At 42.3% G+C, this 13,239-nt stretch overlaps 1 protein-coding gene across 5 annotated transcripts in view; it reads left to right on the forward strand.

Annotated features, from left to right (window-relative positions):
• Positions 1–13,239, forward strand: part of AKAP13 (A-kinase anchoring protein 13) — a 526,300-nt gene that overhangs the window by 311,763 nt on the left and 201,298 nt on the right. For all 5 annotated transcript variants that reach the window (XM_082254313.1, XM_082254314.1, XM_082254315.1 and 2 more), the window contains one exon: positions 6,507–6,565. In XM_082254313.1, coding sequence (XP_082110439.1) covers positions 6,507–6,565 — 59 coding nt within the window. The remainder of the gene's footprint in view (positions 1–6,506; positions 6,566–13,239) is intronic.

Genomic DNA, 13,239 nt, shown 5'->3' on the forward strand with positions numbered 1-13,239 from the left:
CTGACCTGATAGAATTATTTTAGCAGGGACCTGAAAATTGCTTTAGGGGTTCCTTTTGAAAAGGTTTAGAACTTCTGCTCTAGGTAATATTTGAAATGCTTCAGGTACAAGGCAACTATCTCAGACAAGCAGCAGTTTTTAACCCCTGCACTGCTGCTCCTTTCAGTTGTGATATTTGCTTCTGTCAAGCTGATGTTTCTAACTTTAGCCAAGCAAAGAATGAATATGTACATTACGGGAAATTACACCTTAAAATGCAAAAGTAAATTATCATAAGGCCAAATTTTCCCTTCTGTAAAGCATTTACAAAGATGACATTTTAGCTGTGTATAGGAGTGGCTGAAAACTGACACCAGGGACAGATAATTGCCAGCAGCTCCAGTTTTCCTGTAGCTTGGCTGGTCTGACTACTGTTTTGTAGCCTATGATTATTGTACACCTGCTATCACACATGGACATGTTCCATTGCTATAAATGCGTGGACTTGACTATTGTTAATGCTTTTCCCCTGTCTACTGCCCATTTACTACACATACATTATTTGTCTGGGTGGATTGAATCCTATACTTTCAAATATTTAGAAGATATTTTGGGGGATATTTTTAGATTAGGATCTCCTCCCCTTTCCAGTTGAGGCACATGGGGGGGGGGGGATGGGGCGCACTGCATGCGCAGTTTTGTGGTGTATGTGTGTTTTTTTTTTTTCCTTCAAATTCCTGTATATGGGCCTATAAGTGAGATTCTACATTTGCAGTCATTTGTGACAAACTCACAAAAATTGATTCTAAAAATTCTTACCTTTTTCTAGTTGTTTCCTTGGAGCAGGTTTATAATAAGGACTGCAAGCTGAACATTTTCAGTGAGACAAATAAGGACAGACGTTGTGTCCCCTGATTAACAAACAATGCAGGATCCAAGGCTTGAGATCTTTAAAGTGATATTAAAGGCTGATTTTTTGTTTTCTTAATAGCATATCATACTACTTACCTGCTCTGTGCAGTGGGTTTGCACAGAGCAGTCCTAATCCTCCTCCTCTAGGGTCCCCCGCTGGCACTCCTGGCCCCTCCCGCCTGCTGAGTCTCCCCATAGCAAGCAGCTTGCTATGGGGGCACCCGAGCAGGCTCCTCCCCAAGCCGCTGCTTTGTCCATTCAGATACGGGTTGATTTACTAAAACTGGATAGGGCAAAATTTGGTCCAGCTCTGTATGCAAACCAATCAGCTTCCAGGTTTTTTTTTTGTTAAATCAAAATGTAATTGAACAAGCTGAAGAAAGCAACTGATTAGCTACCAGGCACCGCAGATTTTGTGCTCTCCAGTTTTAGTAATTGAATCCCATAGAGCGTGGCTCAGCCCCTCCCCTATCCTCATTGGCTTACTGGCTGTGGTTGACAGTAGCGGGAGCCAATGGCTCCCTCTACTCTCTCAGCCAATGAGCAGGTAGTAGAGCGCTGGAGAGCCACAGCTCTCATGCACATCACTGGATTGAGAGGGGGCTCAGTTAAGTAGTAAGAGGGGGCTGCTGCACACCGAAGGTTTATTTTACCTTCATACATAGAATGTATGAAGGTAAAACCTTCATACATAGAATGTATGAAGGTAAAAAAAAAAACTTTGAGGCTGGGTTCACACTGGTTTGATTTGACCGAGGACTGGAGACTGACCGACTCTCAATGGGACGGCTGCGGAGCGGTTTTGGTCCTGTGCATCTTCTAGTCCGTTTTCAGGTCTGAATTCAGCCAAAAATTCAGACCTGAAACGGTGAACAGGGACACACAGGACCCCCTGCTGTGAGATGCTCCACACACAGTGTGAACCCAGTCTGAGCCTTTTGCAAGCACTTTGTTAGGGCAGGCAGTGTTAACATCCAGTTTACAGCTGATGGTGAGCTCTGCCAGCACAGTACAGTTAATTATGGTACAAATTAACTCCATAGCGCCCTCCTTAACGTTACATAGGGAAAAGCTAGGTAGCCATTTTACCAATGTAGGCAAAAATTTTTTACTATTTTTTTTTTTTTTAATAATGTAACAACATGGGAACATGTAACTAATATTAAATAGGTGTTCTCAGTTCAGCTCATAAACTGCACTGGATAAGCAGTCATCGGGCAGCTAATTTTCCAAGTAATCACTGTTTACCAAGCTGTCAATAGATTGCTCTGTACGCGGAGACACTGTATCGAGCTAATCCAAGGGGCGGGATACCATGTGATCGCTGTGATTGGCCATCACATGGTACATAGTTACATAGTTAGTGAGGTTGAAAAAAGACACCCGTCCATCCAGTTCAACCTATGATGTGTGTGTTTGCTGTTAACTGTACATTGTATACCCCTGTATGTTGTGGTCTTTAAGGTGCCCATCTAATAGTTTTTTGAAACTATCAATGCTCCCTGCTGATACCACTGCTTGTGGAAGAGAATTCCACATCCTTACTGCTCTGACAGTAAAGAACCCCTTACGTATTTTTAGCTTAAACCGTTTTTCCTCTAGTTTTTGGTACTCTTTACAGCGTTGATCCCTCCCCTTCCAACAGGGATAGGAGAGAGATTGACAAATTGTGAATGGGGGGAAAATGAATAGATCAGCACCATTCTGTTAAACCCCCTTCAATACCAGTGAGTTTCCTAATCTCCAAACAATTGTAGCAAAAAGACCTTGGGATGTCTACTTTCTAAGTAAGAGTCATTTTGTGTTTTTTTTTTTCAACCAATCACATTTATTGTTTAACTTTTTAACCTGTGCTAGGATATCAGCCAATGACCCTAAACCACTTGAATACCAGCCTGTAACCAGTTTTTAGGGCTAGGTGTTTTTTTTTTTTTTTTTTTTGCACTATTTTGGCATTTTTATGTGAAAAAATAAAAAAAAACATCAGTTGTTAGATTACAAAATTAAATTGAGTACAATGTTGCATGATGGAGTAATTATCAATTAAACTATCCTAGCCCTAAAAACTGGTTACAGGCTGGTATTCAAGTGGTTTAGGGTCATTGGCTGATATCCTAGCACAGGTTAAAAAGTTAACCAATGAATGTGATTGGTTGAAAGATTCAGAAGTACATTAAGAATCTAGCCCTAGTATAACAGGATTTAGATAATCCTAATGTATACTATTTTGCAATTGTCTTGTTTTCCTGGCAGTGGCAGGTAGTATAATAATTAGGGGGGCAGTTAACCTTATACAGCAATCAGCCCTAACATTATGATCACCCACCTAATATTAAATAGGTCTCCTATTTGCTGCCAAAACAGCCCTGACCTATCGCGGTATGGACTCCACTAGACAAAGCATCCCACTGCCTCTGCTGGCTTGTCTTCTTCCGACAGTGCATCCGGGTTCCATCACTTCCCAGAGATGGGAAACCCATCCATCCACATGATGTAAAAGAAAACATGGGTAATCAGACCAGGCCACCTTCTTTCATTGCTCCGTGGTCCTGTTATGATGCTCACATGCCCATTGTGGCTGTTTTTGGCTGTAGATAGGGGTCAGCAATGGGCATCCTGATCAGTCTGCAGCTACCCAGCCCCATATACAACAAAGTGCGATGCGCTGTGTGTTCTGTCACCATTCTATCGGAGCCAGCATTCACTTTTTTCAGCAGTTTTTTATAGGCACTTATTCAGCGCTATCAGTTTACTCAGCGCTTTTCATATACTGTGTGTGTGTATATATATATATATATATATAGTACATTCACATCAGTCCCTGTCCTCAAGGAGCTTACAATCTAAGTTCCCTAACTCACATTCATACATACACAAACTAGGACCAACTTTGACAGGAGCCAATTATCTTACCAGCATGTCTGTGGAGTGTGGAAAGAAACCGGTATAACTGGAGGAAACCCACGCAGGCACAGGAAACGCATGCAATCTCCAGGCAGGTGGTGGCGTGGTTCTGATTCGAACCAATGACTAGTGCTGCCAGGGGGAAGTGCTAACCACTTAGCCACTGTGCTACCCCAATTTGAGCTCCAGTAGCTCTTCTATTGGATTGAACTACAAGGGATAGCCTTTGCTCCCCATGTACACAAGTGATCCTTGGCTGCCCATGACCCTGTCGCTGTTTTGCTGGTTTTCCTTTCTTGGACCACATTTGGTCGGTTATGTCCACCGCAGACCGGGAACATCCCATAAGAGGTGCAGTTTTGGCGTTGCTCTGACCCAGTCATCAAGCCATTAAAATTGAGCCTTTCTCAAAGTCACTGAAATCCTTACCCTTGGCCATTTTTTATGCTTTCAACACACAAGCTTCAGGGAGAACATGTTCACTTGCTGCCGAATATATCTCATCCACTTTGAGGTAACCAAATAATCTCATTCACTTTACCTGTCGTAATGTTATGGCTGATCGGTGCGTGCCTCAAGTTTGTTAGCATTTTGTTTTCCCCGGTGTACAATGTATATATTTATATGTACACTCCCATCTTTGTCCCCAGAACTCTTAACAATGGATTCATTATCAAGTTACCTAATCAGTGTTTGTGAGAAGTTCCACAAACTATTTTTACCTCTTGGTTTTTGATGAGCCTTTGCCAGCAATAAGTGGGCACACACAAGTCACAACAAAACTATTTGGTTATTTCGTAGGCTGTTTCACAAAACCAATGCTTTGAAACAAGTCTTATTAGTCCCCACAGGTCAGGGTGGAGTGCTTTCTTTGGATGGGGCACAATGTTTTTAAGCAACTGACATCAAAGGGTTTCCTTCATAGAAACATGTAAGGAAGATTTAACACTGCTGTGTATTGAAGTTTAATTTTACAGGTGTGACTTTGATTTGGAATGATACTTTGTTAGTAAGGTTCTTCTTTGGGACTAATGTACCACTTTTCAAAAATTTCGGTGCAGATATATGGTATGGCTTAGGGCAGTGTTTCTTAAGCTTTTTTCAGTCAAGGCACCCTTTAAAAATATGGACAATCTCAAGGCACCCTCCAAAGTTAGGGACAGACGTGGGGCGCCCCATCCTAAAATGTAAAAACTTGAACAGTTGTTAATGCAGCAGCATCAATACACGTAGGACACCCAACATTAATGGAGATATATTCTTCCAAAGCAAATACGCTTTTACAAACTGGTACTGACTAGTGTTTCTCTTCTCCCTTTGTTTTTCTCCATCACTTAGCTAATGAGACCCCAAATCGGATAAAGAGAGGCAAGGGAGGGTCAAACAAGGATGATATGCAGGCAACGGACATCCTCCTTACAGTGGCGGCTGGTGCTCAAAACTTTTGGGGGGTCACAAACAGAAAAAATCTAATAGGCATTGCTTTGCGGCAAAAAATTGCATGACTTTGAGGTCACAAGAGTGTGAAAGGGGCCTTCAATAATCAAAGTATAGTGTGCCTCCATTCAATGCAGAGTTACCACAGCGTGCCCCCATTCAATGCAGAGTTACCACAGCGTGCCTCCATTCAATGCAGAGTTACCACAGCGTGCCTCCATTCAATGCAGAGTTACCACAGCGTGCCTCCATTCAATGCAGAGTTACCACAGCGTGCCTCCATTCAATGCAGAGTTACCACAGCGTGCCCCCATTCAATGCAGAGTTACCACAGCGTGCCTCCATTCAATGCAGACTTACCACAGCGTGCCTCCATTCAATGCAGAGTTACCACAGCATGCCTCCATTCAATGCAGAGTTACCACAGCGTGCCCCCATTCAATGCAGAGTTACCGCAAAATACTGGATAGGGGGGGCGGCCCCCCCGAATGCACCAGCCGCCACTGCCTCCTTATCAAACGAAGATGTCATTGGTCACTAGGAAGTTGGCAGCTAGAAGTTTGTAATGATGTACAATAAAAAACCTGTGGCTTTGTGTAACTACAAGGCAACCTTTATCAACCCACCATCTTGTATACAATTTTGTGGCAATTTTTAGACATTTTGACAAGGCACCCTTAAAGAAACCTCAAAGCACACCAGGGCACCATGGTTGAAAAAGGCTGGCTTACAGTACCACCATGCAGAACTGCTCCACCCTTATTGCTGCCCGTGATCCGTACGTAGTTTTTTTTTTGGATCTTTATTGCGTACCTGCTCAAACTGTCACATGACTGCAAAAATATTAATCAATAAAATTTTATGATGCTACAATACCCACTAATACAAAGCATTTGTTTAGATCTAAACCCAGCTTCCAAAACCTCAGATGATAAGGCATGTTTGGCATGCTAGGCAATACTGCTGGCCACTGAACCCCATAGAGGTGAAGGGGATGCCCCACAACTGCGCCCAGTGGATGCAGTTATGGGGCGGTGAGGAAGGATTTCAGTGTAAAATCCGTCTTCAAACAGGAAGGCGACATATTCCGTCTCCATCGCCTGCTAGCCACGGGCCAGCTGACAACATGATCCACTTTAGATCGTAAGTCAGCAGCTAGGCCCATATGAAAGAAGCCTAAGAGTCAAAAAAATTTTTTTGTAACTTGTAGATGGTCTTTATTTGAACAGATCTCACTACATTTTTCTAATTTTTTTAATTGTTTGTCTAAACAGAAAATCTTGAAGGGAAAGAAGACGACCAAGTAGATTTTGTGAAAGACGGAACATGCATGGTAAGATGTGTCTTTTATATCTCTTTGCATACCTTAGATTGTATTTGGTTTTCACAAGCTTGCCAATTTCGATGTTCTTAACGTGCATTGTTTTCCAGAGCTGTCTGATGTACTGGGGGTGCTGTAGGGCTTTTTTCTAAGCAAATTAATAGTAGGGAAGTCCTATGAACAACACTTTTTGTTCCAGCTTTCTACTTCTTGAAACTCCCAACGTAGTTTTGGTCTATATAGGCCATTGGACATGCTAGTCTAGCTAAAGCTGATTATACATTTGTCTTATTTAATTTCCTTTACATTTACCCTCAACCATGTAGTGAAGGGCCTGCTTGATTGCATATCAATTCAAAGTGTTTAGGTTTGACCTCACATTATATGGTTTTGGTAAATCTAAAGGAACATTGTATACAAGAAAATTGTATAATGTATGGCCAACCTAGTTCTTGTCTTGAAGGTTAAAGCCGGCCATACATCGGTTTGTTTTTTTGAGCAATCAGTGAGTATAGAGGTATGCAGAATCCTTCATGCTGAGTTATTGTATTCTAACAGCAGAACTCCTCCTCTGTCAGAATACACTGATCACTGCTGCCGCTGATTGGCTGCATGTGCCGATCAAACAAAAATTTACCAGCAGTCCTGTTCGAGAGGAGTTTATCATTAGATCGACTCCTTTGAACGGAAAAAGCCATAGATGATCAAAATTTGGCAAGTCCCTGCTGAACCAGTCAAATTTTGATCCATCTATGGCCAGCTTAAGTCCATCTTTTAAAATAAAATGACTGTGTTTTCAAGGGAACCAAGTAAGCTTAAAAAAAAAAAAAAACATTGTGCAGCTAGCTCATTATGAAATACTTACCTTAGAACGAGCCCCCGCCGTGCCGCCCGCTTACCTGTATGATGGGCGACATGTTCAGTCGCCCGTCTTCCGGGATCGCGGCATCCGGCCATCTGATTAGCCAGAGCCGCGGTGACGTCACTCCCGCGCACGGCAGCCGACGGTCACGGCACAGGGCTCTGAAGGAACGGCACCAGAGGCCGTTCCTTCAGAGCGCATGCGCCAGTGATGTCACTGGCTGCATGTAAGGTAAATATCTCCTAAACGGTGCATGTTTAGGAGATATTTACAGTACCTATAGGTAAGTCTTATTGTAGGATTACCTATAGGTAAAAGTTGCAGAGGAGGGTTTACTTCCTCTTTACGTTTTCCTTGCTTGGAGAAACCAGTTATAGTCATCAGAGTCCCCTCACCCAGGTCCCTCACTGATGCAGTTTCTGCCTGTGGGTACAACTGGTCCCACATTGCCAGTAAACCCTTGTCGGATGGTCCCCTTCACTCGCTTTGGTCTGGCATTGATAGCCTTCCGGATCCCGAGAGGGCCTCTCTGCTGGCCAGTCAGTGGGAATTGTTCACCTTGCGTAGGCAGTGACAGAGACCTGAATTGAGAAACCATCCATGAAGTAAACAAAGTAAATCTGGTGCTGGATGATCACATGACCGCAGCTTAAGGTACATGAAAACAGGGTTTAGAAAGTTCTATTTTTCTTTCTTTCTTTTTTTTTTTTTTTTTTTAACTCCGTGATCAGGGAGAGGACAGTAGGAAGGGAGTACATTTTATTACCTGGATTTGGACTTTAAATGCTATACTTGTAGGCCATGAGCGCAACCTCCAAAGTCTGCCTGAAAAACTTCTGTAAGTGCCGGTTCACACTGTGTCGCTCCGACTTAGGGGGCGACCTGTGAAGTCGCGTGCAGCGCAACTTCCGCGCGACTTGCACGGACTTCATAAAATTTATGTCTATGCAAGTTGCCTCCAGGTCGCCCCGAAGTAGTACAGGACCCTTTTTCTAAGTCGGAGTGACTTGTGTCGCTCCTATTAGAACAGCACCTTTACTACTCAATGGGAGCGTGACGTACCATGACTTGTCAGGCTGACAAGTCGCGGTCCAAGTCGAATCAATGTGAATGCGGTCTAAGCGATCAGCCCCATCCTGCCTAGAAGCTAGAAGGAAACGTAGGTTGAGTGCTCTCCTTCAGCATCAGAGGAGCTAGTGCTCTCCCTTGTTGAAAATCCTTACATGCACATGTGCTTTTCCTCCTCCTTTAGCTTTGGATAGTGAAATAAAAGGGTTTCTCTGAAGAACAGTTTTCTAACATTAAATGGGGTTTTCTTTCGGCAACGTTCATATAGTCTAAAATAAAACGTTAAGTGCAAATTTAAATTTGAAGTACTTTCGAACTACATGAGTCATGTCTTCAAATATACATGTAAATGTTCATGTGAATTTTGTACGGATGTTCATTTTAAAATATACTAGAGTAAGGTTAGCTTAAGGGTTAGAAGGTACTTTTTATAATTAATAATAACATTTTATTAGGTATTGTAATATACACACATAGAAAAAAGGGTCAAAGATTAGAACGGAAGGATCAAGACAAAAGGCCGATGTTACACTATTTGGTGCAGTCACAAGGATCCGTTGCAGACCATTACCACATAGGCAATATTTTCTGACACTTCTAAAAAAATATAGAGATAACTTTGTGCAATATAGCCACTAACTGGCCATAAATTAATGATAGGTATAGGGCGCCCATTGTCTCCATCACCTCAAACAGTTATAGAATGAGAACTGAAAAAAGATTGAGAAAAATAATTTGGAGAACGAGATATAGAAGGAAACGATGGCGAACAGGGTTTGGGGTGATTACCTGGCTGGGAGCTGGCTCATGAATTTCCTTGATTAACAAAATGAACAAATTGTAAGAGGAAGGTCTGAAGTCTGGCTGAACTATATAAATCAATCCAAGTGCACCAGGTTTCCATGCATGTTGAGTGGAGTGGTGTGCCTATGGCCTGACTGTCAATTCCTCCAGCCACATATGATTGAACTGGTCAACCCACTCCCTAATATTGGGCCAGAAATCAATCCAAGTACACCAGGTTTCCACTAACTTTGAGTGGTGTTCCTATAGGCTGATTGTTAATTCCTCCATCAATTCCTCCAACACATATGATTTAACTTTTCAACCCACTCCCTAATATTGGGCAGGATATCAATCCAAGTCCTGCTGGTTTCCAACAACTTTGAGTGGTGTTCCTATAGGCTGACTGTCAATTCCTCCATTCTCGCATAATTGGACAGGTAAACCCACTCCCTAATATTGGGCCAGAAATCAATCCAAGTACACCAGGTTTCCATGAATGTTAAGTGGTGTTCCTATAGGATGACTGTCAATTTCTCCATCCTCATAATATGATTGAACAGGTCAACCCACTCCGAAAAACCTGGGCCAGAGATCAATTCAAGTGCGCCTGGTTTCTATGAACTTTGAGTAGTGTTCCTATAGGCTGATTGTTAATTCTTCCATTCTCATAGTATGATGGAACAAGTCAACCCACTCTGAAATATTGGGCCAGAAATCAATCCAAGTGCACCAGGTTTACATGAACTTTGAGTGGTGTTCCTATGGGCTGACTGTCAATTCCTCCATCCACATATGATTGAACTGGTCAACCCACTCCCTTCTATTGGGCCAGAAATCAATCCAAGTACACCAGGTTTTCACTAACTTTGAGTTGTGTTTCTATAGGCTGACTGTCAATTCCTCCATCCATTCCTCCAACACACATATGATTTAACTGGTCAACCCACTCCCTAATATTGGGCCAGAAATCAATCCAAGTAAACCAGGTTTCCACTAACTTTGAGTGGGGTTCCTATAGGCTGACTGTCAATTCCTCCATTCTCACATAATTGGACAGGTGAACCCACTCCCTAATATTGGGCCAGAAATCAATCTAACTGCACCAGATTTCCATGAATGTTAAGTGGTGTTCCTATAGGATCACTTTCAATTCCTCCATCCTCATAATATGATTGAACAGGTCAACCCTCTCCGAAAAATTTGGCCCGAGATCAATTCAAGTGCACCCGGTTTCTATGAACTTTGAGTAGTGTTCCTATAGGCTGATTGTTAATTCTTCCATTCTCATAGTATGATGGAACAAGTCAACCCACTCTGAAATATTGGGCCAGAAATCAATCCAAGTGTACCAGGTTTACATGAACTTTGAGTGGTGTTCCTAAAGGCTGACGGTCAGTTTCTCATTTGATTGAACAGGTCAACCCACTCCCTAATATTGGGGATTGTTGTCGATCTCCTGTGCCTAGGAATCAGGCCTGGGTTTGGGAAATCGGAGGAGAAAAATAAGAAGGTCTTTGATTGCAAAGTTTGTGCCTGTTGAAGTTCTTGACTTACTTCCCCTTCGTGGTGGTAGTAGTAACCAAGAAGTGATGACAAAGCTCCCAAAGGGGTCACAGAGGCAAAAAAAAAAAAAAAAAAGACAGAGGTTCTAACTCAACTCCATTGTATTAAAAAGTGTTTTCCTCTTTGAGGAAACAGGCAGGTATAATAAGCTAATAGAAGTTTATAACCCTTCCCTACTCTAAGTTGACTTGTACTATAAAATCTAGATTTTATAGTTCCCGAATTGCTTGGCAGAGTTATTCAGCCTTTTGTAGACTGTAGAGCCGCACAGAGCTGATGGGTGCTCCCACTAGAGGTAATTTCTGGTGACTAACACGAGGGTGTTAACTTGTGTTGAGTGTTCTCTGGCAACGGACAAAACATTTATCTCATAAGAAAAACACAAGCCACAGCTTTGCAGAAATTGCACTTATGTTTTCAAAGCCACCATTTTCGGCTGCTCATCCCACCAAGTACATCCTGTGGTGCAGGGGATCAAGTAGAACTTTTTAGCTTTCCAAATTCTGAGTATGCTTATTCTCCAGAAATATTTGCTTTCGTCTGTGGGTTTTTATCCTCCCCCCTTTTTTCTTCTGGGCTTGACCAGTGGAAAAGTGAGCTGTAGGAGTTCAAGAAAAGTTTCCTGTTGCTAAGATCTGCAGAAAAACAAAGTCGCTTTTGGCCTCTATAAAATAACTTTCAATAAAAAACAGTGCTAAATGTAGACAATGGAGTGTTTGGAGAAAAGTTGCCTATTTTGAGTATAAGCGAATTGCGTTTGCCTATTTATATTCAATTGCTGCTAGAAGGCACTCCTTCAGTGCCGCTTCACACTATTGCGATGACAGAGATCGCATGTGATTCGGAGCGCACTGCTCCTAAAATTTACATGCGATCTCTGTGCGGTGCAAATTCAGCCATACAGTTTGTATGGCTGAATTCGCACCGCAATCGCAGTGAACTCGCACAGGACCCTTTTTTTTGTCCGCAGCAGAATCGTATCGCATGGTGGTTAACACTAGTGCAATCCGATTCTGTGCCAACTGTCAGATCGCACTGTGATATGCGATCTGATCTGGGGGTGTCGTTAACTTTGAATTGACACCCCCAGCGATTCGCATATGGCAGTGTGAACTGCCTATGCTGCAAATGCGATGCGGGAGCATGCAGTAGATTCGCAGTGTTCCCGCATCGCAATAGTGTGAACCGGGACTTACAAGAAAAGTGTTTTTGTCCATCAAAGTTCATTTTTGTATTTTTCAATGTCAACAGAGTAGAACATGTGTTGACACTTCTCACATAAAAAATAAACCAAGAGAAATGTTTTTAGTAAAATATGTGAATCTCTTAGTGCCAGTGCACATTGGTGCGATGCAGGAACCCTGCGAATCCACAGCGGGTTCCCACATCGTATTCAAATTACAGGCAGTTCACACTGCCATATGCGAACTGCTGGGAGTGTCAATACAAAGTTAATGACACCCGCAGATTAGTTCGCATATCGCATTGCGAACTGTCAGTTCAGGAAGGAATCGGATTGCATAGGTGTGAACACCCATGCGATCTGATTCTGGTGCGGACCAAAAAAAGGGTCCTGCACGACTCTGGTCTGAATGCAATGCGAATTCAACCACACAATATATATGGCTGAATTTGCATCGCACAGACATCGCATGTGATTTGCAGAGCAGTGGGGTGCGAATCACATGCGATGTCTTGACATCGCTATAGTGTGAACCGGCAATTATTCCGGTTTCTGGTACTTTTGTTTACAAGTTTAAATCAGTATTTATTGATAGAAAATTACTTCTAATCCCCAAACATTATAATTTTTTTTTTTTTTTTGTAGCAGAGACCCTAGAGCAGTGATGGGGAACCTTGGCACCCCAGATGTTTTGGAACTACATTTCCCATGATGCTCATGCACTCTGCAGTGTAGTTGAGCATCATGGGAAATATAGTTCCAAAACATCTGGGGTGCCAAGGTTCCCCATCACTGCCCTAGAGAATACCATGGGGATTGGTTCCTTTTTTTTTTTTTTTTTTTGTCGCATGGTATTTGCGCAGAAGTTTTGCAAACACATTTTTTTTTTTTTTTTTTTAAGAAAAAATACTCATTAATTAAAAGAAAAAGAAAAACACAATATTTACCCTATAAAAGTGATTAAAAAATTAAGGCTCCGTTCACATGTAGGCGTTTTGGGGCGTTTTTGGGGCGTTTTTCTGCTCTAGGATCAGCTCTCAAAACGCCCAACAAGACAAATCCTATTCATTTCAATGGCCCCTGTTCACATCTGAGCGTTTTGAAGCTGTATACAAAACGCCCAACGCTCAAAAAAGTACACGAGCTTCTTTTTGGGCAGATTACAGGCGTTTTCCATTGATCTCTATTGAATCTAAAAACGCCTGCACAAAAATCGCGGTAAAA

Source organism: Pelophylax lessonae (assembly GCF_965119305.1).
Source record: "Pelophylax lessonae genome assembly, chromosome: 4".
In the NCBI taxonomy this organism is placed as follows: domain Eukaryota; kingdom Metazoa; phylum Chordata; class Amphibia; order Anura; family Ranidae; genus Pelophylax; species Pelophylax lessonae.